Source organism: Odocoileus virginianus, chromosome 1 (assembly GCF_023699985.2).
Source record: "Odocoileus virginianus isolate 20LAN1187 ecotype Illinois chromosome 1, Ovbor_1.2, whole genome shotgun sequence".
Classification (NCBI taxonomy): Eukaryota; Metazoa; Chordata; class Mammalia; order Artiodactyla; family Cervidae; genus Odocoileus; species Odocoileus virginianus.
The window spans coordinates 102,389,644-102,416,302 of record NC_069674.1 but is presented as its reverse complement, the minus strand read 5'-3'; the positions used below and the strand labels follow the sequence as shown (position 1 = coordinate 102,416,302).

Sequence of the window (26,659 nt, the reverse complement as noted above, 5' to 3'; positions counted from 1 at the left end):
CCTCTTCCTGGTATTCGAGCTGCATGCTCAGTTGCTTCAGTCGTGTCCGAGTCTTTGCAACCCTTTGGACCCATAGCCCTCCAGCTTCCTCTGCCCATGGGATTCTCCAGGCATGAATACTGGAGGGGTTGCCTTGCCCTCCCCCAGGGGATCTTCCTGAACCCACGTCTCCTGCATTGCAGGCAGATTCTTTACCCACTGAGCCGCCTGGGAGTGACCAGTTACAAAAAGGTCTTAGTCCCTTTTACTGTCTAGCCAAGCAAATGCTGCTGCCCAGTATAGTGCTCAGAAATCAGAGTGTTTTCTCCACACAGAACCAACCACTTCCATCTTTCCATACACTTGGAATATCCCATTGCACAGTGTTTTCCTTCTGTGTTGTTGTTTAAATATTTGTTTTCTCATTACACTTGTGTGTAATGCCCTTGAGGGTAGGAACCACATCTTGCCACCTTTGTATCTCCAAAACTTAGTAAACCCTACACGGTGGGCACTTAGTAAATATCTATTGAAAGGTATTTTAAAATTTTTTATCAAAGGAAAACTACTAACTCTAAGTATTAATTTATGCAAAGCCCTGTTAGCATAGCATTATTCTTCCCATTTTTATACCTGGTAGGTCATCAAATAATACTACATTCTGCATTTGCCTATTTTGTTTTGTTACAGTGTTATCTTAATAACACTTTGATTCCAGTGATTTCAAGTTTTAATTTGATTTTATTTTGTAATTTTTGTTTTTAACTAAAATGATTCATTATAATTGATTTATACCTTCAAAATAATTCTGATTACAGATGAATCTATACCCTCTTATTCTGGAAGTGACATTCCAAGACATGACAGTAGCATGTGGTCCAAAGTAACTGAAGAAGGAACAGAGCTGTCACAGCGGCTCGTGAGGAGTGGCTTCACTGGACCTGAAATAGACCCTGAAAATGAAGAACTTATGCTGAATATCAGCTCTCGACTACAAGCAGCAGTTGAAAAACTCCTGGAAGCCATAAGTGAAACTAGTAGTCAGGTAACCTCCTTATGTTGCTAATATACACTGAGTTTGAAGTTCCTTTTAAGTTGAGGAACTACAACTAAAAGTTTTCTCTCCTGTGTCTCACAGGAATCTAGTTTGGTTTCCCTTTAATAATTTGTTGTTTTTGTGACGACCAATACTGTATCAGTAGTCATCTTTTCAAATGGTAAGAGTTAATATAATATACTGATGGAATATTAAATTCTAAAATTCAATGTTTTAATTTTCAGATTTTTCTAGACTTACTACACATTACCTTTTTAACATCAAAAGAGGTTTTGACTTTACCAGTGTATGAAGTATTCCATTATAATATATATATTTATTTGAAGGAATAGTATAAGGATATGCTAAAATAAACCATCTGCTCACACATGTTATAACAGTACTGTTAAATACAACAAATCAAACCCACAACTTCTTCATGATTTTTGCATTCTTTTTACAAATATGATTAGAATACCTCACTTTACTACCTTTGTAGGTAATTAGAATGCAGGGCAGTTTCTACCTTCAAGTATTATTTTCATAGAACTTTCAAGAGTATATACCATTGTATTTATACCTTAACTTGCAGTTTTCCTTGTCTATAAAATGTTTACACCCTGTATTATAAGTGTCTCTTAAGTACTCTATGCAGAATTTTAAAAATTATTTGCTGTTTTAAAATGAACAAATTTCATGTATTTTTTAAATATTTAATTTGCGTGTAGAATCACAGCTCTCCTGTTAATCAGATGGGTGCCTCGTTGTCATCAGCTGCAGGGCCAGTATTACTTTTTTCACCGATACCTTTATTCAGTGTGCTCTAAATCCATGTGCATTTCAAACAAAAGGTGAGCAGCTGAAAGAATGTTTGATCTCTTGTTTCTGCTGATGTCTGGGCTCCATTGATGCCACTTTTTTCCTTCAAGATATCATTCTGTTTCTGCAGCAGCATTGACTATTAGATGTATCAAGTTTGACAAATATTGTTGTATATATTTTAATGCAAGATTCATTTATTTTTATGTTAAGTCAGTGATTATACACTAATTTTTGAGTCATCTCTTATTTGGTGACCGTTGAAATAATTTGTTAACCACCTACTGTTTGGTTAACATCATTATCAATCCATTATTTTTTTCCCCTCTTGGTAATTTGCTACTGGCATTAAACTAAGAAGGCATTATCAAAGCAATATATATTTCCAATGAAATACTTAACTCCTAATAGTTTTCAGCTATTAGAGTTTTCCTCAGATTCATTCTTCTTTGTTGGAATACAGTCTCAATTTTCTTCTGTGACAGAGTATGGGCTCTGTCTTTGAGAGCAGAAGAACCCTAACATTACCACACATTGCAGTGAGAATTTACTGATTGGCCAGTGGAATATATCGTCATGTATCTACTGTTAAACTTCTGGATTGTACCTTGATTGTCTAAACAATCTAAAGTACTCATATGCAGCTAAGTAGGTCTCAGAAATGTTTCTGGAGATAGAAATATGATATAGAAGAAATTGTTTTGTTTGGGTAATTTTTTGTTTTTCTGAAGCTTGCTTTACATAAGGATTGAAAAACCTTTATTTCAGTAACTCATAAACTTTCCTGAGCATCTGCAAAGAACTAAAAAACGTGTGGTATTCCTGAAAACTCAAATCTTTGTATATTGACAAACAGAAAGAATGACTGTTTACACAAAGAGTGATTGGGGTCCCATCTTCACCATAATCACAATGAGTTATTTTTCATTTCAACATCCTGAGTGCTGTTAAGTAAATGGCATGAATTAAAACCAGCCTCACGGTGTTATTAACTTGGCAAGACATTAAATTATACTTTTGTATCAAAGAATTATGTTTATTACATTTTTATCAGCCTCAGGTGTAGCCAACTCAAGCTCAAGCATTGAAATTATGAATGCAGCTACAGTTTTAAAATACATATTTTCTACTAAGTTTTGATATCTTTTGAAGTCTTTAACAAAACTAACCTAAGTTCTGGGTTTGGCTTTCTTTTAGAATGCTTATGTGTAAGCCGCTTAAACAACATGCTACTCCACTAAGTCAGCTGCGCCACTTTAAGCATTTTCAGCTGTTGTTTTTCAGCACTTTTAATGCTTGAATGTGTATGCATCATAATTATTTATTTTATTCTGTGAAAGTTATGTAGTAGAGATAATTCTGTACTGAATTTCCACGATTTTTTTTCTTATTTCAGCCACATTGGTATTTAATTTCTGTATTTATCTTTTATGCCATGAAAACAGCTGTTAATGCTTTTCCTTTTCTGACCACTATTAAATACTTTGACCTCAGTCATGAGCTCTGTTAATACTTTTGCTACTGCCTGATACCCATTGTAATTTATGGACAGTCTTGTTAATGCAATATATTTGGCATTTGACAAGCTCCATGGGTAAATAGACCAGGGTAAATAAATCAGAAGTGATGAGTGGTTGGACTTGTTCTTTCAGGCTACTGAAGAGAAACGTTCCCATAATCCATTAACACTGTCAATAGGCAAGCGTGGGAGATCCACCTGAAGCACTGTTTCCCAGGCTAAGGTTACAACTTATCACATGAGCTTGTGTGACCAGGGCGGGCCCCTTGAGGTGCATTAGGAGCCTGGTTATTCTCAATTTGTCAAGTACTAAAGCAGCAATATGTCATGTAGATTTTTTGGTATCTTTTTGGTTAAAATATTGCTGAATAGAGCACAAAAATTTTGCCTAGATCAGTAAGTAGTCCTCGGTGTGCAGTTTCCAAAACAGCAACACAAGCACCACCAAAGACTTGCTCGGAGCGTAAATTCTCAGGCCTGCCCGAGCTTACTGAGCGAGGGGGCCCCAGAGCCTGTTTGCACAAGTCCTTTAGGCCACACCGGTGCAGACTGAGGCTTGAGAACCGCTGACCTAGGAGTTATCATCATAGCCACAGGATTCTCGCAGAATTCTGAGCAGTTCTAACAATAACCTGTTATATAGAAAGATTGAAGTAGCTATTGATGTTTAATATAAAAATTAGATATTTCTTAGATGAGTTACATTTTTAAGGCAGTGGGAATGAAACTTTGAAAATTTTTCTTAAAATTTAATTCAGTTACTGCTTTTCCATGAGAGACGTTTAAAGACATTGACTTCATGATATTCTCATTAATAACTAAAATTATTTTGAACGTGATGAATATTTTTATCAATTATTTTAACTCCAAAATAATGGATAGTTGTCTTTGTGAAATGACTAGTATTCTATTTCCCTTTTAATGAGGCATTATTTGATTCTTCTTCATAATGGAGTATTTCCCTTTTATCTTGATTTTTTTTTTTTTTAAACTTGTCATAAAAATCTAAAACAGAGCTGACACTGCTATGGTACCTTTTTTGCAGTGAAAGAGACTTTCAGGTAAATAGCTTTGCATAGGGTACCCTGAGACTAGAAAAAAGAGAGCAGCATCTGAAAGTTTCGGGTGAGGTGAGAACAAGTAAAGCTTATTGGAGGGCATGATGCTTTGAGAAGAGTCACTCATTCATCATTATTGAGCACCTTGTATATAATAGTTGCTCTTCCAGGTACTGGAACTACAGCATTGAACAAAATGAACAAAGTCTCTAGTCTCATAGACCTAACAGTACACTGGTGGAGCCTGGTGATAAATAAACATTATATGCCAGATGGTGATACCTGCTGTGAAGAAAAATAAAATAGGAGAGAGAGAGCGTGATGGGGGAGAGGACATTTTACATAGGAACGTTAAGGACGACCTCTCTGGTAATGTGACAGTCAAGCAGAGACAGCAGTAGGTAAGTTGGGAAAGAATGTTTCAGGCAAAGGAGTAGTGAGTATAGGCCCTGGAGTGGTCCAGTGCTGCTTCTGTTTATGGCTGACAGAAGCCCATGCAGACGAAACTGAAGAGTGGGGAAAGTGTGGGAGCCAAGGTCAGTGATACCTGTGGACTGGAGCACATGGAGCTTGGAGTTTAATTCATAATGAGATGTGGAGGCTTTGGGCACAATTTTTTAATTTGTTATTTTTAAGTAATTTTATTTTTTATAATTAAAAATTTTATTTATCCTTGGCTGTGCTGAGTCTCTGTTGCTGCGAAGGCTTTTCTCTGGTTGTGGCGAGTAGGAGCTGCTCTCTCTTGCTCTGCACGGGCCTCTCACTGTGGTGGTTTCTCTTGTTGCAGAGCATGGATGGGCTCTACGGCGGACGGGCTTCAGTAGTTGCAGCACCTGGGCTCAGTACTTGCAGTTCCCGGGCTCTAGAGCACAGGCTCAGCGGTTATGGCTTAGTTGCTCCGCGGCATGTGAGACCTTCCCTGATCAGGGATTGAACCTGTGTCTCCTGCATTGGCAGGCAGACTCTTTAACTATTGAGTCATCAGGGAAGCCCTTGAAATAATTTTAGACTTACAGAAAAGATGCAAAAATAGTACCAAGTGTTCCCATGTGCTTTTCACTCAATTTTCCCTAATGTTAACATCTTGTGTAACCATAATTATCAAAACTTAGAAATGAAAAGTGATGCATCACTATAAACTATAAGCTGTTTGGATTTTACCAGTTTTCCCACTAGTGTCCTTTTCTGTTCTAGGATCTGTTCCAGAATCCCACCTTGCATTTATTGTCATGTCTTTTTCTTCTTCAGACTGACTATTCCTGAATCTTGCTTTGCCTTGCATGACCTTGACATTTGAGAAGAACTGGCCAGTTACTTTGTGGAATGTCCCTCAGTTTGATTTTGTCTGATGTTTTCTTATGATTATATGAAGCTTATGCATTTAAAAAGATACCACAGAAGGAACGTGCCCTTCCCTGTGTCCCAAATTCAAAGGCACATGTCTTACTACTAGTGCTGTTAATCCCAATTACTGTGGTATATGCTGGGTTTCTTCATTCTATTATTATTTTCCTCTTGTAATTAATAAATATTTTGGGAGAAGTACTTTGATACTATGCAAATATCCTGTTTCTCTTTAAACTTCTACCCACTAGTCTTAGCATCCATTGGTAGATCTTGCCTGTACCGTTGTTACTGTGATGTTCTAGTAGTGATTTTCGATCATCATTCATCATTCTTCATTTATTGATTGGAATTTTTCTGTAAGAGCTATTTCTTCACTCACATTTATTTTAACTAATCAGGTCTCGTATGGACTCATAGCTATTCATTTTTTCAATGGGTTATCTATAATCAAATACTGTAATAGTTCTGTTCTAGCTTTGACATGAAGAAGTCTTTCAGGTTGGCTCTTGGGAACTTCCTTAGTGTTTCCTCCTTTGAACATTCACACTGTGAGTCTCTAGGCCCATCTTGTATTTTCCCTTCCCGAACCCTGGAATCAACCCCTTCTCCAGGGAAATTTTATTTTATTAGAAGTTCCCTTTATTAGAGAATGATACTTTGAAACCAAGACCTGGGTGCTACATGTGCTTATTGTTAGTAAGGTGTCATGGTCCTCTCAGCAGACAGTTTGAAAAACAGTTTGCATCTATTTTTTTTCTGTATCTGTTTGTATATATAATAAAAGTATAAGTTCATTCTGATAGCTCCAGTTCCCAGCTACTACCACAGCATTCTTTCTACCCTTTCCCCTTTCCTTTGTAACTTTGTTCTCCAAAGATGAGAGACCAGGCCCTCATTATCTGTAGTAGTTTTACTTACTTGTTAACCGTGTATACCTATAAAGTAATTTCATACCCATACATACCCATAAAGTAATTTTGCAGTTGCTAACCTATACCCCTGGGAGAAACAGTTTTACTAACTAGAGTATGATATTTGTGTATAGTACTGTTTTTGATAAGATGGTTGGATGGCATCACTGACTTGATGGACATGAGTTTGAGCAAGCTCTGGAAGTCAGTGATGGACAGGGAAGCCTGGTGTGCTGCAGTCCATGAGGTCGCAAAGAGTTGGATATGACTGAGAGACTGAACTGACCTGACTGACTTTCTTTGTCTTTAACCTTACAGTAAAGAAAGTACTGTTTTTCAGAGTATTTTAGGTTAAATCTTTTCTCCCTACCCCTGAAGTGTGGGTTTGTTGTTCATTTTTAGTGCAATTATGATCATTTGTTGCAGTTTTTATTCCATTTTGGGTTCCCTGACACTTTGGTTAATTTTTTAAAAACTTTACATACAATAAATTTCATTTTATGTGTAGACAGTTCTTTTGGTTGTGACAGATGCATAGTTATGTAACTACCACCACAAACATACAAAATAGTTCCGTCTCCCCAAAATTTCCTGGTGCTCCTCCATTCTTTCATAGTCAGCCCCTCCTCCACCCCCTTTTCTTGGCAACTACTAGCTACTTTCTGTCCCTATAACTTTGCCTTTTCCAGAGTGTCATAAATGAAATCATGCATTGTGCATTCTTTGGGTCTGCCTTCATTGTCTTAACAAAATGCATGTAGGATTCATCTATGTGTGTTAATTGTTTGTTTCTTTTGAGAGCCGAGGAGTATGAACCAGTTTGTTTATCCAAAGAACATATAGGTTTCCAGCTTTGGGTCATTAGAGATTTTTTCAGTAACTGATCTCACTTACATTTTTCAAAAAGATCACTTTGACCACCCTGTTAAATAGAGACTGAGGGGATGGAGGGGTGCAGGGCAGAAGCATAGAAACCAGAGAACTTGCTCAGGCTTATAAGTTAGGTGTAAGTTAGAAATTGAAGCCAGGCAGACTGACTTCAGAATCCATGCTCTTGACAGGCACTTTTTCTGCCCTTTGGAAATGAAAGGAGTGAATCATTCTGTCAGTTACTGCTGACAGGTCAACTTACAGCCTGAGGAGTGGATTCTGAAATCTAATGCAGGTGGTTGAGGGTGGGTGGGTGAGGGGAGCACCTTGCTTACTTGACGAGAGCAAGTTTAGTGAAGTCAAGTCAGTTCAGTCGCTCAGTCGTATCTGACTCTTTGCGACCCCATGAACCGTGGCACGCCAGGCCTCCCTGTCCATCACCAACTCCTGGAGTTTACCCAAACCCATGTTCTTTGAGTCGGTGATGCCATCCAGCCATCTCATCCTCTATCATCCCTTTCTCCTCCTGCCTTCAATCTTTCCCAGCATCAGGGTCTTTTCAGATGAGTCAGCTCTTTGAATCAGGTGGCCAAAGTATTGGAGTTTCAGCTTCAACATCAGTCCTTCCAATGAACCCCAGGACTGATCTCCTCCAGGATGGACTGATTGGATCTCCTTGCAGTCCAAGGGACTCTCAGTGTCTTCTCCAACACCGCAGTTCAAAAGCATCAATTCTTCTGCACTCAGCTTTCTTTATAGTCCAACTCTCACATCCGTACATGACCACTGGAAAAACCATAGCCTTGACTAGATGGAACTTTGTTGACAAAGTAATGTCTCTGCTTTTTAATATCCTGTCTAGATTGATCATAACTTTCCTTCCGAGGAGTAAGCATCTTTTAATTTCATGGCTGCAGTCACCATCTGCAGTGATTTTGGAGCCCAGAAGAATAAAGTCAGCCACTGTTTCCACTGTTTCCCCATCTGTTTGCCACAAAGTGATGGGACCAGATGCCATGATCTTAGTTTTCTGAATGTTGAGCCTTAAGCCAATATTTTCACTCTCCTCTTTCACTTTCATCAAGAGGTGCTTTAGTTCTTCTTCGCTTTCTGCCGTAAGGGTGGTGTCATCTTGCATATCTGAGGTTATTGATATTTCTCCCGGCATCTTGATTCCAGCTTGTGCTTTATCCAGCCCAGTGTTTCCCATGATGTGCTCTGCATATAAGTTAAATAAGCAGGGTGACAAGATAGAGCCTTGATGTACTTCTTTTCCTATTTGAAACCAGTCTGTTGTTCCATGTGCAGTTCTAACTGTTGCTTCCTGACCTGCATATAGGTTTCTCAAGGGGCAGGACAGGTGGTCTGGTATGCCCATCTCTTTCAGAATTTTCTAGTTTATTGTGATCCACACAGTCAAAGGCTTTGACATAGTCAGTAAAGCAGAAAAAGATGTTTTTCTGGAACTCTCTTGCTTTTTCAGTGATCCAGCGAATATTGGCAATTTGGTCTCTGGTTCCTCTGCCTTTTCTAAATCCAGCTTGAACATCTGGAAGTTCACAGTTCATGTATTACTGAAGCCTGGCTTGGAGAATTTTGAGCATTGCTTTGCTAGCGTGTGAGATGAGTGCAATTGTGCAGTAGTTTGAGCATTCTTTGGCATTGCCTTTCTTTGGGATTGGAATGAAAACGGACCTTTTCCAGTCCTGTGGCCACTGCTGAGTTTTCCAAATTTGCTGACATATTGAGTGCAGCACTTTCACAGCATCATCTTTTAGGATTTGAAATAGCTCACCTGGAATTCCATCACCTCCACTAGCTTTGTACGTAGTGATGCTTCCTAAGGCCCACTTGACTTCCCATTCCAGGATGTCTGACTCAAGTGATCACACCATTGTGATTATCTGGGTTGTGAAGATCTTTTTTGTATAGTTCTTCTGTATATTCTTGCCACCTCTTCTTAATATCTTCTGCTTCTGTTAGGTCCCTACTATTTCTGTCCTTTATTGAGCCCATCTTTGCATGAAGTAATGAAGGTAAAATCGTAATTCAAGGGAAAATGAGTCTTTTAAGGAAAAGATTTACTAGTAGAAACTAAATGGGTAGGTCAAGAAGAAAATTTGTGTCAAAGGGCATAGCATGTTGACATAAGCCAGCATGATGTGTTTGAGGATAGTGGGTCGTTTTGTGTTAAGAACATCCAGGATGGGATGTGGAGAGCAGAGAGTAGAAGGATTGTAGAGGTCAGCACAGTGTTCCTTGAGGGCTGAGTTGAAAAGTTTTAAGTTTATGCTGAAAAGTGTGGGGAATCACTGAAATATTTTTGGTAGAAAAATACTCTCAGATTTGTGTCTTAGAGGGATTTCCTCTTGTAGCAATGTGGTGGATAGATGGGCAGGAAAAGAGTGAGGAGAGATGCTGAATGTGCAGAAACAGGAGACTCTTAGTTAAAATATTCCAAGTGAAAGGGGTAGAAATCAAGTTAGGGCAAGAGGGAAGTGATTTTAAAACTTGTAGGAAGTTTAATTTGAAAGAAATTGGTGTGACGTTGGATGTAGGGGATAAGGAATGGAAGAGGAAAGAAACCACACGTAGATCCTTGACCAGGTCAGTTATTGGTATATTTCATTTACTGAGTTGGGGGATATAAAAGAAATGAATAATGAGTGCAGTTTTAGAGTGCATAGAGGGAAAAGATACTCTCTAGAGTCTAGAGTTTGGGAGACTAGATTAGAAGTTGGCATCACTTTTATTTATTTATTTTTCATTTATTTTTATTAGCTGGAGGCTAATTACTTTACAGTATTGTAGTGGGTTTTGTCATACATTGACATGAATCAGCCATGGATTTACATGTATTCCCCATCCTGATCCCCCCTCCCACCTCCCTCTCTACCCGATCCCTCTGGGTCTTCCCAGTGCACTAGGCCCAAGTACTTGTCTCATGCATCCAACTTGGGCTGGTGATCTGTTTCACTATAGATACTATACATGTTTCGATGCTGTTCTCTCGAAACATCCCACCGTCGCCTTCTCCCACAGAGTCCAAAAGTCTGTTCTGGCATCACTTTTAAAAACATTTGAAATTATGGTTTTGAAGAGTGTAGAGAACTAAATTTTTGTGCTGGTAGAGTGCTGAGATTTAAAAGGGAATAAAGGTATATCAATCTACAAAAGAGATTGAGGGAATGAGCAAGGAAAATCAAGAGGATAATGTCTTTTTTTGTTTTTAGAGAATAGTGTCTTAAAAGCCAGATGAGGAGTGATTTTCGATAACTGTCAGATACCATGGAAAGGTAATGAATGCTGAGAATTTAGTGTCCATTGGATATTTCAATATAGGTGTCATCAGTGACCTTCATGAGAACAGTTTTGTGGAGTTGATAGAGGAGGAATTCACAGTTCAGACAGTTACAGAAATGGAGTTGGAGAAATAGAGACAGCAATTTCATGACACCTGGCAGTGAAGAAAACAGGAGAACAGTTGAAAGGGGCAGGATGCTTTTTTAAGGTTCAGATGTTTATGTTGAGTAGCCATGGAAAAGTAGAATATGCAGGTTGGAGGGAATGGGCCTTGTGAAGCCAGATCATTGGGGTGGGAGAAGGTGGAATCCAGAACACAAGGGGAACATGTGGCCTTTGGGTCAGAGGGATTAAACTGCCTTTAAGATGGCGAGAGAGATTATTGTCTGGGATTGTGGGCCTTTGTTTGGTGTTGGGGAGGAGTTTCAATGAAAACACCCGATCATATAAGTAAATATTTTCAAATATTCACGGTTCTTTCTTTCCTTTTTTAAAAAAACTGGCTTGGTTTTATATGTTATATAACTTTACTGGAAAATCGTAATTAAGCCTTATACTTAGCTTTAAGTTTGGAGGCTGCGTTAGGTTCCATGGGCTTCCCAGGAGGCGCAGACAGGAACGAATCTGCCCGCAATGTGGGAGGCCTGGGTTCAGTCCCTGGGTTTGAAGATCCCCTGGAGGAGGGCATGGCAGCCCACTCCAGTGTTCTTGCCTGGAGGATCCCATCGACAGAGGAAGCTGGCAGGCTACAGTCCATGGAGTTGGAAAGAGTTGGATATATCTGAGCAACTAACATTTTCACTTTCACTTAGTTTCCATAGATGTATCTTACTTTAATAAATAATAAGTAATCATTTTCCTTATGAAGTATCAGGATGTCTACCTTTATAGTCTGATTTCATAGTATCTGTGAGGAATGTTTTACTTTATGTATTAGATTTCACAAGTGATTTGCCCCATTGTATGTCCAAATCCATGTAATAATATATTTTCTGTGATGGATTTCACTTCTCTTTTGCCGAGACAGGCTACCATACATATATTCAGGCTTGTATTCAACCTATTATAGTTCCTATTGGTTAGGATAATTTTGTTTTTGTTTTTAATCATTTGTGTTAAAGTGAGTCTTGGTTTGGTTTTGGTTTTTTGGCCATGCTGTGCAGCGTGTGGGGTCTTAGTTCCTTGACCAGGATTGAGCCAGTGCCCTCTGCTTTGGGTCACTCAGTCTTTTTTTCTCTTTTTTCTTTTAGAGATTTGAATTTTTTTTTCCATTTTTTTTCCTTTATTTTTATTTGTTGGAGGCTAATTACTTTACAATATTGTAGTGGTTTTTGCAATACATTGACATGAATCAGCCATGGATTTACATGTGTTCCCCATCCCGATTCCCCCCTCCCGCCTCCCTCCACATCCGATCCCCCTGGGTCTTCCCAGTGCACCAGCCCCGAGCACTTGTCTCATGCATCCAACCTGGGCTGGCAATCGGTTTCACACTTGATAATATCCATGTTTCAATGCTATTCTCTCAGATCATCCCACCTTTGCCTTCTCCCGCAGAGTCCAAAAGTCTGTTCTATACATCTGTGTCTCTTTTTCTGTCCTGCATACAGGGTTATCATTACCATCTTTTAAAATTCCATATATATGCATTAGTATACTGTAATGTTCTTTATCTTTCTGGCTTACTTCACTCTGTATAATGGGCTCCAGTTTCATCCATCTCATGAGAACTGATTCAAATGAATTCTTTTTAATGGCTGAGTAATATTCTATGGTGTATATGTACCACAGCTTCCTCATCCATTCGTCTGCTGATGGGCATCTAGGTTGCTTCCATGTCCTGGCTATTATAAACAGTGCTGCGATGAACATTGGGGTACACATGTCTCTTTCAGATCTGGTTTCCTCGGTATTTATGCCCAGGAGTGGGATTTCTGGGCCATATGGCAGTTCTCTTTCCAGTTTTTTAAGGAATCTCCACACTCGAATAGCCAAAGTATCTTGAGAAAGAAGAATGGAACTGGAGGAATCAACCTGCCTTACTTCAGGCTCTACTACAAAGCCACAGTCATCAAGACAGTGTGGTACTGGCACAAAGACAGAAATATAGGTCAGTGGTACAAAATAGAAAGCCCAGAGATAAATCCACGTACCTGTAGACACCTTATCTTCGACAAAGGAGGCAAGAATATACAATGGAAAAAAGACAACCTCTTTAACAAGTGGTGCTGGGAAAACTGGTCAACCACTTGTAAAACAATGAAACTAGAACACTTTCTAACACCATACACAAAAATAAACTCGAAGTGGATTAAAGATCTAAATGTAAGACCAGAAACTAGAAAACTCCTAGAAGAGAACATAGGCAAAACACTCTCCAACATAAATCACAGCAAGATCCTCTATGACCCACCTCCCAGAATATTGGAAATAAAAGCAAAAATAAACAAATGGGACCTAATGAAACTTAAAAGCTTTTGCACAACAAAGGAAACTATAAGCAAGGTGAAAAGACAGCCCTCAGATTGGGAGAAAATAATAGCAAACGAAGCAACAGACAAAGGGTTAATCTCAGAAATATACAAGCAACTCCTGCAGCTCAATTCCAGAAAAATAAATGACCCAATCAAAAAATGGGCCAAAGATCTAAACAGACATTTCTCCAAAGAAGACATACAGATGGCTAACAAACACATGAAAAGATGTTCAACATCACTCATTATCAGAGAAATGCAAATCAAAACCACAATGAGGTACCATGACACGCCAGTCAGGATGGCTGCTATCCAAAAGTCTACAGGCAATAAATGCTGGAAAGGGTGTGGAGAAAAGGGAACCCTCTTACACTGTTGGTGAGAATGCAAACTAGTACAGTCACTATGGAGAAGAGTGTGGAGATTCCTTAAAAAACTGGGATCATGGAGTCTTAACCACTGGACCACCGGGGATGTCCCAGGTTGGGATAACTGTTGTTGGACTAGGAGTAAAAGTGCTCAGAGGTTACTCTGAAGCCCTTAGAAAGTTAATGTATTTAACCTTGTCTTTATTTAGTAGTCTGTGGTTCTGCAGAAAAGTTATCTGTGAGAGTGTGGTTTCAGATTCTTTATTTTTGGATCAAGTACAAATAGGAATCAGTCTGTTCTATGGGAAATAGTCTTTTAGCAATTAAAGTTTTCTAGAATCCAGAAGTAGTTTAGAGCCGTAGGAGATTATTTACCAAGAGATTCCTTTAGGTTTTAGAAGAAAACAATGAATGAGGAATTTTTACTACCAAAGAAAGATTTTTATTATAGGCTACTCTCATGAACTTATAAATAATTTTTTAGAATGATGGAACTTAAGGTACATGTTTCTATACTTTTTCCAAAAAGGAGCCTTTTTCTGAGGATGAAACAGTAGCACTGTTAAGATTTTGTTTTGTCATTTTGCTATGACAAAAAACCAAACCATTTTGTTACATTTTAAACATAAGCTATACTGAAGTGTTGAAATACATTTGCTGTTAGGTGTTGCTCCTCTTGTGCATTTTATAAGCATCAGTCAGGGCTCTGTCAGGGTATTGTAGCCAGGATTTAGTCTCTCTTAAGTAACTTAGAAAAATAAAATAAATACAAAAGAGAGCAACAGAAGTGTTTTACAAGTTGAGGGAAATATTTCTGGGGAAAAAAGTTAAATGGCTTGACATTGTATAATTAAAGTAAAGCTAAACATAACTCTGTTCCACAGATTAATAGCCTTCAAACGTATATTGCAAATCTTGATTACCTGAAACCAGGGTATGATGAGCTAGTCTAGAAAATTAAAAGGGTGGCCTCTTAAAAATTGAAATTATTTTAACTGTTTTTGATTGCAAAAGATGTTTTGTGCTTTCTAAAATTTCAAGAAAAAGAATATATTATTTGAATTATTCCAATTCAAGTCACCTATCTGAACATCAGTATATGTAATATACCATTCGTTAATATGCTGTTTGGGGGAGAGCTGTTTTGCACTCTGTTACAAACATACTGTTATTTGAATCATTTTAATTCAGGGTCACCTTTCTGGACATGCATCATGCCATCAGTTAATGTACTCTTGTTGTGAGGGCTGTTTGCCCCATTCTGAGTCATCTTAATCTGCTGCTTTTTTGAGGATTTTTTTCCTCCTAGTTTTTCTCTTTTTTCTTTGTAGTTAGTTCTTCCCTTGACCTAAATATTTCTTTTTTTTTTTTTTTTTCATTTTGTTGCCTTTTGGATTTTTTTTTTCCATTTATTTTTATTAGTTGGAGGCTAATTACTTTACATCATTACAGTAGTTTTTGTTATACATTGAAATGAATTAGCCATGGATTTACATGTATTCCCCATCCCAGTCCCCCCTCCCACCTCCCTCTCCAGAAACTATCAAACTCCTAGAGGAGAACATAGGCAAAACACTCTCCGACATAAATCACAGCAGGATCCTCTATGACCCACATCCCAGAATTTCAGAAATAAAAGCAAAAATAAACAAATGGGACCTAATGAAACTTAAAAGCTTTTGCACAACAAAGGAAACTATAAGCAAGGTGAAAAGACAGCCCTCAGATTGGGAGAAAATAATAGCAAACGAAGCAACAGACAAAGGATTAATCTCAAAAATATACAAGCAACTCCTCCAGCTCAACTCCAGAAAAATAAATGACCCAATCAAAAAATGGGCCAAAGAACTCAACAGACATTTCTCCAAGGAAGACATACAGATGGCTAACAAACACATGAAAAGATGCTCAACATCACTCATTATCAGAGAAATGCAAATCAAAACCACAATGAGGTACCATTATACGCCAGTCAGGATGGCTGCTATCCAAAAGTCTACAAGCAGTAAATGCTGGAGAGGGTGTGGAGAAAAGGGAACCCTCTTACACTGTTGGTGGGAATGCAAACTAGTACAGCCACTATGGAAAACAGTGTAGAGATTTCTTAAAAAGCTGGAAATAGAACTGCCATATGACCCAGCAATCCCACTTCTGGGCATACACACCAAGGAAACCAGATCTAAATATTTCTTTTTATAAAAGGATATGTCTTACTTTCAGGGGTTTTTGTTTTTTTTTTTTCCTTCAAATAAAGAGAAATTGGGCACCAGATTATCAAAGTAAACTGTAATTTGCAGAAGGAGCTGAGAAAGAGTAGTTTGAGAGGTGTTTGAAATGCTGAGCAAGGGTCCAGCCAGTTCGTAAAGCTGAAAAATCTAGGATATTGATGATTTTGTAACTGCTGAAGCTCCAAGAAAGTCAGATTCAGCTGCATCAGTTGTAGGGCTGTATCTCCATCTGGTACAGATGTTAAGGTGTCTTCTCAAAACTAACTGGAGCCCTCATATAAGAAATCATAATAAATAGGAATTTGTCATTGCCTCGTCTGGAATTCTAGGCAGCAGTGCTCCTCCCCCATCCCAAACCATATCACTATAGATTCTGAGCTTTTGTAGAAAATCTCATTTTCCCTGCCCTAAATATTAACCGACTGAAGGGCTTGGGTATTGACTCCTCTGAAGATATTTTGTGTAGTGAAAGTGGCTATAAAAATGGGTTTTTGTTGGTAGGCTTGGTTTAGTGTGGGTTTTTCCCATAGCAGATAAGGTTTTGTGAGTTAAGGATATTTAGTTACTGGGTAGAGAAAAGTCACCACAGTGAAAGATTTTTCATTTATTTAAAACAACTTTCATGTTGTTCAGCTTTTAAAATTCTGAGTAACTGGCTTATTCACTATTGTCCAGGTTTCTGAAGTTACCAGAAGGCCATTATATACAACTTGTGCTGTTAAGTCTTAGTCAGAGTTCATAGTGTAGCTTAAGGAGTATAGTTATCAGCTACTGTAAATTATACAATGCAGCTTTTTAAAAGAGGGTTTTTTTTTCCTTAACAACTACTATGTAAATAATTCAGTGTAGAAATAGGTTATAACCGAACTGTCTATATTTAGTTTTAATGACTACTCAAAAGAATGAGTATTATTTTAAGGAAATATCAAGAGGAAATACTTAGTTTTCCAGAAAGAGTTACAATTACTGGATATAGTTGAAGAACTGATTGATAATGTGGACTCAGACCTTCTTGATTTTACATTTTTAAATTAAACCATTTTTTAATGGAATGGAAAAACACTAGCTTATCTTAGAAGCATTATAAACTTATCTAAATATCCTTTTCAGAGCTCTGACGTGGAACTTGGATCCTGTTAGGCAGGCTTTTATTTGGGCGTGTTAATTCAGATTCCACCTGTCAGTGTACCTATAGGTACAGACATTAAACCACACCCTCTGTTCTGACCTTTCCTCGGGGGACACTGACTAGAATACTTTGGCTCAGCATGAGAGGCTATTTGAATACCTCAGTTCGGAAGAGCGTTGAGTGAAGCAGCAAGAACAAGGGAAATAATGTAGCAACTACGTTTCTTAAGACTGCTTCTATGGAGACTTCAAACTTGACTTTCCCTGCCAGGTTTTACTGGGAAGGCTTTTACTTCCACAGACATATTTGATAGCGAAAGCATTTTTATTGCTTAGCTAATTAGATATTTATATTTTCATTCTTTCTTTCTTCAACATTCATTATTCTAATTAAAAACATGTTTACTTGTTTTTAGTTTTGTCTTTTTGTTTTGTTCTGGTTTCATTGTTTTGTTTTGCTGAAGACTGGTGGGGACCTAGTTTTTCTTATTTGTGGGGTTTTTTGTTGTTGTATGAATTAATTTTTATTTGATAGTGCTAAAGAAAAGTTTTCATACTGTTGTGGTCTATCTTTATAAAGTAAACAGAACTTTTTAGTGTAGTGGAAAACTGCTAAAGCAAATGAGGAAAATTAGCAGCTACAACTGCTGGAATGGATTCTTACAAGACCTATTTGGCAACTGTGAAACTTAGTGACTCGTGGTTGGAAGAACAAGATGAAGACATTTATGAGGTTGAATCCCGAGTACCTTTACCACATCCTTTTCCTCTCTGTGAACATTTGGATGAAAATAACTCAGTAATTATTAATACTTCTATTTCTCATATTATTCATAAAAGAAATGGGCACATATTAAAGCTTATTTCTAAAATTTCCTTGCCTACCCCTCCTTATTCAGTAAGTATAAAAATTTGGTTTTTTATAGTTTTATGTTTTCAGTTTTTTATATATTTAGTGAAAAAAGCTATAAAGAGAAATGAACTTTAAATGTCTTTGGTAAGGGTAAATGGAATAGAATCTTGTTTTCCTGTTGTTTGGTTCATTCATCCTGTAATGATTAACGTATTGAAGGGCAAAATTTCGTCCTGAAGCCCCAGCTTGGCTATGTGTTTAATTCCATAAAGCTGAATGAGATAATATTTCAGTTCTGCCATGCCGGACAAGCTATTTAAAAAGACCCTGCTGGTCCTTAAGAATCTTACTTCTCCGTGTTTGTGACGCCGGTCCTTAATAAAAGCAGGCTGGCTGCATTTGAGGGAAGAGGCGTTCTCTTACCTGAGACAGCTAAGGGAATGGCCATTGAGCCAGTCGTTGGGCACATTGGCTCTAGTTCCAGAGAAGGAAAAAGAAAGCCCGGACTCTAACTTCAGTTTCTTTGCTAACTGCCTAAGGAACTTGTGTTTAATTTGCCTACTAATCCTGTGAGAAAATACCTACTTTTTCTACTTTTTATGTGAAATGTATGTTATTAACAGTGTTACGGGCATTTAGCATAGTTAGTCTTTCAGGCTCATTTGACTTTTAAATGTTGTGAATGATTTACTCACGTGTGAATGATTTATGCAGCCCTTTTAATGCCTTTCATGGCTTTAACGACGGTATACTACCTTATATTTCAGATGCTTTCAGAATAGTTTCATTACCTCCCTTGAATCTTTTATATATTAAAGTGACAAAATATTTACTAACTGTTTATAAGTACTTTTAATGTAGTTTTTAAATTATTTGAAAATATTGAATATATTTTTTATGTATTTCACATAATTAGGTATAGGTATTATATAAATATTAGGAATAAACTGTACTTTACCTGGATAGGAGAGACTTTTTAACATTTAAAATGTTTAGATAAATATTTGAAGGAATCTCTATTCCAATAAGGTGTTGGTGCTCTCTGCTATAATAAATGAAATTTATTTGCTAGATCTACTGTACTTTAGTCCCTGCCAGCTTTTTTGTTTTGCTTTATAAATTGAAGTTACTAATATTTCTTGTGGTTTTGCAGTAATATTTAAACACATCTTAATGAAATTTTATACCTTGTCAAGAAATAGAACATAGAAGTATACTTTAAAATTTTTTCTAAAGGAAGTATTTATTTTGTTGTAAGTGTATTATATTTGTATAGTAAATTTGAAGAAGGAAAAAACTGGTTTCCTCATTAATTCTAGCTGTGAACTCTTAGAGATTCATATATTTACCAGGCAGCCATTTTATAATGTACAGAAAAAATTACATGTGGAAACAGTTGATTTATTTTTAACATATTTTTTAATCATATTTTATGGTCACTTTTTAATATTAAAAATTAATATGTACTGGTTATCCACATTAAAGGAAAATAATCTTTTGCCAGTCAGAAGTAAAAATATATATACATGAATTTTTATCTTTGTTGAGGTAACAGCATATTACTAGAGATGTTTTAGAAAATATATTGTGATTAAAATGTGTTTAATTTTCCATTATGACTTAAATGTCTGTTCATATTATTTTCACGTAATAAGTTATGAGTGATATTTAAAACAAGAATAGTTAAGATAGATGCTGATTTATCCAGCAACAAAAAGTTACCACGAAAGCCTTGTTTAGTAACTCTAAAGTCTATTTTCTATGGTAAATTTTAAAATGCTGTGGTAAATGTTTTTTAATTTAATAATGTTAATATTAAGTACTAGAAATATTTGAGCTCAGTTTTCCCCGTTACAGTTGTTTCAGTAAAAACAGAAAAAGCAGGTGCTAGCAGTAAGAAGCAGTTTTTTCTGTTCAGTAAAGTTAGGATACATCTCTGTGTACATCTGTTGTACACAGCTAATCTATCTACTGAATTGCACTGTCTACTAATATTAGCATACAGTAGAAATATTAAATGACTACAGTTCAACAGTATATTTTCATTAAAAACAATTTTTTTTAAGTTTTAATGAGGAATGGCACTGGTATTCTTAACAGTTTGTCTTCCTTCATGTATACTTTCCCTCTTTGTTTAGCTGGAACATGCAAAAGTGACACAGACAGAACTGATGCGTGAGTCATTCAGACAGAAACAAGAAGTGAGCGAGTCCCTTAGGTGCCAAGAAGAGCTGCGAGAGCGCCTCCATGAGGAGTCCAGGGCCCGGGAGCAGCTGGCTGTGGAGCTCAGCAAGGCCGAGGGTGAGCGCCCTGCCGCTGGCTGCTGAGGATGGAGACGTTTCAAGTCTAAAGATAGATTTTGGTGCAAGCCAAGTTTGGAAACCAGCAATCTACTTTTAATTTCTTTTTTTTTTTTTTAACATTTAACCGGAATTTATATACTTTTAATTTCACATGACCATTGAAAAATAGTTTTAGCTTGTCTTCGAATTTCCTCTAAGCAGCTTTTAAAACTATATATCTACATAGTTTTTAATTATGAAAGTACTTAATAGAATTATATGAAAGTATTTAAAATTTTAGAAAATAAAAAATTGAATGATAGTGAGTTGCTACCATAATCCCTCCATCCTAAGACAGCTCTTTTCATTTAAAGATGAGGGAACTGGAACAGAGATACTAATAAATTGTTCAAAGTCACCTTTAAATGCTGATTCCAGGCTTTAAGCCTCTGAAGCCCCCTGCTATTTATATCGTGCCATGCTATTGTGGGTGTTAGGCTTCTAGAATCACTTAAAGTATTAACTTTCTCTAGTATATTTAAAATGTGATTCAGTTCACAGGCGTTCGATTTATATTAAGCTTTCCAGGAACCTATCTGTTTAAAAAAATATGTTACACCAACATGATGTGATAAATTAGCTTAACAAGTAATAGAAAATTCAGAGAAATTTCATATTTAAACACAATGGCTAATAAGAAGACTGTATTGAACATATTATAGTTGCTGCTGTTAGCAGCAGCAAATTGATTTAAGCTTTTTAATAGGCTGAAATGATTTAAAATTTGCCAACAGTATACCTTTTTTATTTATATAAATATATAATTGTAAAATTTGAAATAATAATTGCATTTCTTGTTAATTTTATTTTATAGGTGTCATTGATGGCTATGCAGATGAGAAAACACTTTTTGAAAGGCAAATTCAGGAGAAAACTGATATAATAGATCGTCTTGAGCAGGAGTTGTTATGTGCAGGTAATAGATTACAAGAACTAGAAGCAGAGCAACAGCAGATCCAAGAAGAAAGAGAATTACTGTCGAGGCAGAAGGAGGCTATGAAAGCAGGGGCAGGCCCTGTTGAACAGCGTACGTATTTCTCGACTTTACATGAAACATTCCTTAAAAGTTCAGGATGACTTCTTTTTCCCCCTTTCAGTGCCATTATTTATGTTTTATATAGGGATTGAAAAATAATAAGAAAATCTGCCTTACTGGTAATTGTCTTATTAGCCAACCATGTGGAATCAGGTTTGGGTTTTTGTGTTTTTTTTTTCTTTTTCCTTTGGCATATGTTAATAGGAAAGATAATTCTTTGTTTCTCCTCAAACCTCTGCCTAAAGAGAAAGCTGGATATAATGAAGTGGGATTTTTTTTTTTAAGTTGTATGAGATTTAGTTCTTTCAATTGCAGAAAGGCAGCAAAATGTATGCCTGGATTAACTAGCTAAGAGCACTGATCATGCACTAGTAGTGAGCAGATGGGGTGGATTTTAGCCTGCAAGATAATAGATTGAAAAGGCTGTTAGAAGCAGGCTGACATTTAGTTGAATATAAGCAGGAGTTCAAAGAATAAATAAGTTTACAGATAACCTCTAATCTTTTCTTAAATGAGAAATTAGGTAATTAGTGGCTTAAAAAATAGGTGTCAGTCTTTGTAACAATGGAACTTTAAATCCTTTTAGTCATATCCTTTCACCTTTATATTATGGCTCCCCTGGTAGTCCAGTTGGTAAAGAATCTGCCTGTAATGCAGGAGACCCCAGTTTGATTCCTGGATTGGGAAGATCCCCTGGAGAAGGGACGGCTACCCACTCCAGTATTCTGGCCTGGAGAATTCCATGGACTATATAGTCCATGGGGTCACAAAGAGTCAGACATGACTGAACGACTTTCACTTTAACCTTTATATTATACATGCAGTTAGAATTATAAATGTGTAGTTTTACTAATTAAATTTTATCAATTTAGAGATACAACATACATTCTTATAATATGGTGAAGCTTTTCTGGTTACTCAGATTTGTTTAACTCAGGTTTAGGGTTGGCATTTTTCATGTGCAAAGTATGTGTATCATGCATGTAAAATATTCAAGGAATATGGCTACATCTCAAAATGTAACCAGACAGTCAGTATGTTCAGCTTTTGTTCCTAGTTGTTTTCTGTGTGTGTGTATGTATTACTCTGTTTTAGGAAATAGCTGACATGTAAATCACCATGTTTTGTTGTGTGTGTGTGTGTGTTTTTTCCTAATAGGACTAGTAGATGCTGCAGTCGATGCAGCGCCTGGAGCAGGTGTGTTTACACAGTTGCATGGCCATTGGGTGACCCTTGGATTTTTCAGTCAACTAACATATATCTAATTTTGCTGCTATGTTCATACTTAACACGTTTTTCTCTTTAACAACAAAAAAACTTTTCTTAAAATAAAAATTTGGAATTAAAAACTGAGATTCATAGTGACCATCATCATATTATTCCCACAGAGCTTAAGACTATTTCATTTTTGTCAAGAAAATGGATGAAATAGTGGTAGGCAATATAAGATAAATTAAAACACTTTTTTTCTTTAATGAATATATTAAGTTCTTACAACCTATGACTTTTCACAGTATTCTTTTCTAAAGCAGTATATAACATGGTGGTATCAACAGGATCAATGAAATTTAGTGAAGAGACTTTCTGGTTGATTACTTTTTGGTTGTTTTAAAAGGAAAGCTGCTTTCTGTAGATTCCTAATCCTGAGTACAGTGTTGACAGACCAGTTACTGTAAAGACTCTGGAGTTATATTCATTCCATTTTCTTCATTAGAGAATTGTTTTACTTTGCTGTATAAAGTTCATTATTGTATGATTAATAATAATAATAGCTAACACTTATATGTAGTGCTTACCATAGTCTAGGCACTGTTTTTCACACATTGATATATTAACTTATTTGATATATATTAACTTATTGTGGGGAAATAACTCAGAGATCAGTACTGTTACTAGTTCCCATTTGGCATACAGGGAAATTGAAGGACATCATATTAAATATCAGAAGTGGTAGAGTTAGGACGTTAACCCACAGTCTTTGTGCTTAAGCACCACACTGCCTCTCATACTTGTCAATTTTTCCTTGATACACATACATGTGAACATGTAAGACTAACTCAGGAATGTGGATCAAATAAGGAGTAAGACTAACAGGAAACTCTTCTGGTTATATTTCTTTTCGGTAACTCTTACTGACCTTGGTTAAAGATTTACAGTACTTGATTTTCTTGTGTGTTGTGTATGCATATAAAAATGACTTTACACGTTTTGAATGGATTGATTTTTGCCTGAGGTGAGTTATTTCTGTGCTTTGAATTTGGTTAGATTTTGCTTGTTTCCTTGTAGTGAAAGTGGACTTTGAAGGGGTCATTTGCTGTGTTCTTTTCACAAAAATATTGTTTTTAGTGGTAGGACATAATTCTTTTTGTTAATTCTGTCTGATTTTCTTGATACTAGCGTGCTTACTTATATCAGAATATGTTATTTTGATATTTTCACATGAGTATTTTCCTTTTTTACCTGTTTTTGAAATAAAACTCAGCCCCTTAATTTCATGAAGTTAAAATCTGAACACAGTTATGAGTGATTTCCCTATCACAACATCATTAATTGTGACTTAATGTAGTATATTTTTGTATTCATGAACAGAATTACTACAGGAGACAGAAAAACTGATGAAGGAAAAACTAGAGGTACAGTGTCAAGCTGAAAAAGTGCGTGATGACCTTCAGAAACAAGTGAAAGCTCTAGAAATAGATGTTGAAGAACAAGTCAGTCGATTTATAGAACTGGAACAGGAAAAAAATGCTGAACTAATGGATTTAAGACAACAAAACCAAGCACTAGAAAAGCAGTTAGAAAAAATGAGAAAATTTTTAGATGTAAGTATTCTCAACTTTAATAATTTTTTCATTGGAATGCTACTTGCTACTGTTCTGTGTTGTGGATTTTAAATTATGAAAAGACTTAAATTCTAATATTTTTATCTATTTGTGTCATCTGCTAATTAATTGAAAAGTATTATTTCAATTAAAAATTTTTATTATGCAGCTTTCAGAATTAAAAGCAGTACAAACAGATTACGAATAAGCTCTACCAGTTAGCCTTTCCAGATTCATAGTTAAGAAACTTGTCCTAGTCTTTTTCTTAACCAGTAGTCAGAGCAAGTAAGGATCCTAAGAGCTAATTGTCTACCATGTCACCCATAAAACGTATACACACAAGTAACAATGTGCCCTGGAAGCAAAGAACTGCAAGTATTTTCATGCTGTCATTACTGTCTTCCAAAAAAGATGTTAAATCTCTAATTTCATGTGGATTTTCTTCTTTGGAGTTTCATTTAAGTTTTAGGTTATCTCCACAGATCAGAGGATCAGATTCTAACACACTTTGTAATTTTAGGTATTAAAAAAACCTAGATTAAAATGAAAAAAATATCTACAACACAATTTGTTCTACTTATTTTGCTTAAATAGTGGGAGTCCTCCTTTGTTCCAAAAAAGTAAATTCATTTTAAGGAGACCATTTTAATTTCATTTTGTATTTAACATCACTTGAATTTTTTAAAATGTTGTGCTTCAGATAACATTTAAGTGCTTACATTTTTGCTGAAGAGCCCTAGGTTATGTATCATACAGCAAGAGGCCTACGAGGCTATGTACCACACAAAAGTATTATCTTTTTAAGCCTTTTTGGTTTGGAGCATTTCTGTGATCATCAGTTGTTCATCTTCAGACAGATAACTGTGCCTACAATTAAAGGGAAGTAAGGGAAATAATAACTTCAATAAATATTATTTCTTCAGTTACTATCATTATTAAACTTTAGGAGCAAGCTGTTGATAGAGAACACGAGAGAGATGTATTCCAACAGGAAATACAGAAACTAGAACAACAGCTTAAGGCCGTGCCTCGGTTCCAGCCTAGCAGTGAGCACCAAACCAGAGAGGTAATGCTTTCATTGCTATTGTCTCCCATACGTTAATGTGGTGTGTTACATATAAAACAAGATTCGCATCTTAAAAAACTTGAAAGGAATTCTTTCTATTGTATATCAGTTTTCAAAATCAGAAACTTAAATATTCAACATGAGAAGGTAAAGATACCAAAGAAGTATAAAATACCTATAACTCATTGTCATAAAATGTTATCTACAGCCTTATTTAACAAAAGGTATCTTTAAAAACAAAAGACCAGAAGGAATCTGATGTAGAAAAGCGTTATCTACTGGAGCAGTAGAAAAGTTAGCAATCCCCACAGAGTTTATAGTCATTCATCATGTTCCTGACATATTCTACATTTTGTAAAATAGCTGTTTGTTTGTTGAATCTCAAAAGAATATTTAAGCTCTAGAACTTAGTCATTTCCTACTATTTGTTTCCTTATATTTAAAAAGGGTGATCTGCCTCATTCATAAAACTTTGGGAAACTAACAAAGTATGTGTTTGATTTTCTTCCAAAGCATGGTGATGCATTTGTTTTCTCCTTATTTAGCCAGATCTGATCCTTTAGGTTCTGATTTTTTCAGCATCCCAAAAAAAAAAAAAAAAAAATCTAGCTGTTAACAGTACACTGTGCCATTTTGCTATACCTACTTTATTGTCTTCTCCTTTAACTTTACTTCAATTCTTAGTCCACCTTTTTTTGTTCAGGCTTCTCCTCAGGCTTTATTACTGTCCTTTCTCAACCTCTAATTGTAGGTAAGCTAGCATTTCTTTTAATGTTTTAAGGAAGATGTGCCATTTTTAGATAATTTCCTCTAAGAATTTCACTGAAATAAGGTAGAGTTTTTTTTTTTTCTTCTTACCATCATATTTCTTTTTTTAACAAGCTTTCTTTCTTCGTTTGACCAGAACTAATTTCACAAGCTATCTTATTGATCTTTCCTATATCCTTCCATCTGCTTCTTATCCGAATCACTTTTTCAGGGTACACAGATCCCTCGCACTGCCTGGCATCCTAATCTCTCTCCTAGGCTGGTGGAATGTGTGGGCTGAAAAGCTTTTTTCCAAATAACTATATTAAAGGTCCCTAGTTCCCTTCTGTCCCTATGGTATTTTTGAACCACTGTATTATTATATGTGTTGATAAACCATTGGTGGAAAGAATAGTATAATCCATGAAGTTTTTTTTAGGTCATTTTATCTCACATATGAATGTAAGTACTGTGTAAACTTGTTTTCTTTATTAGGTTTTAGTGTGATTGTGCTATTAGAGCTTGCAATTCAACATTATTCAAAAATGCATTTATATTTTCCTCCTAGCTAGAGAAAACCTCAGTCTTAATAGAACTCTCTTAAAAGAGTTGGTGAAAGCAATATTATTTCTCTTTAACTAGTGCTGCTTGGATACATCAACTCAGAAAATGTTGCTATAGTTGGAGATGATAGTGCCATCCTTATCAAAAATAAAATTAAGCATAGTATCTAAAAAAATTTGAAAGGAGGAT

General features: G+C 36.2%; 1 protein-coding gene across 12 annotated transcripts in view; it reads left to right on the top strand.

The window, feature by feature from the left end:
• The window catches only part of AKAP9 (A-kinase anchoring protein 9), a 163,040-nt gene that overhangs the window by 102,679 nt on the left and 33,702 nt on the right, over positions 1–26,659 (top strand). For 11 of the 12 annotated variants that reach the window (XM_070471720.1, XM_070471707.1, XM_070471727.1 and 8 more), the window contains 5 exons: positions 798–1,024; positions 20,032–20,194; positions 21,050–21,262; positions 23,861–24,093; positions 25,040–25,159. In XM_070471720.1, coding sequence (XP_070327821.1) covers positions 798–1,024; positions 20,032–20,194; positions 21,050–21,262; positions 23,861–24,093; positions 25,040–25,159 — 956 coding nt within the window. Of the gene's footprint in view, positions 1–797; positions 1,025–17,677; positions 17,939–20,031; positions 20,195–21,049; positions 21,263–23,860; positions 24,094–25,039; positions 25,160–26,659 lie in introns of those variants that run through there. The other variant, XM_070471758.1, reaches the window with a different exon arrangement.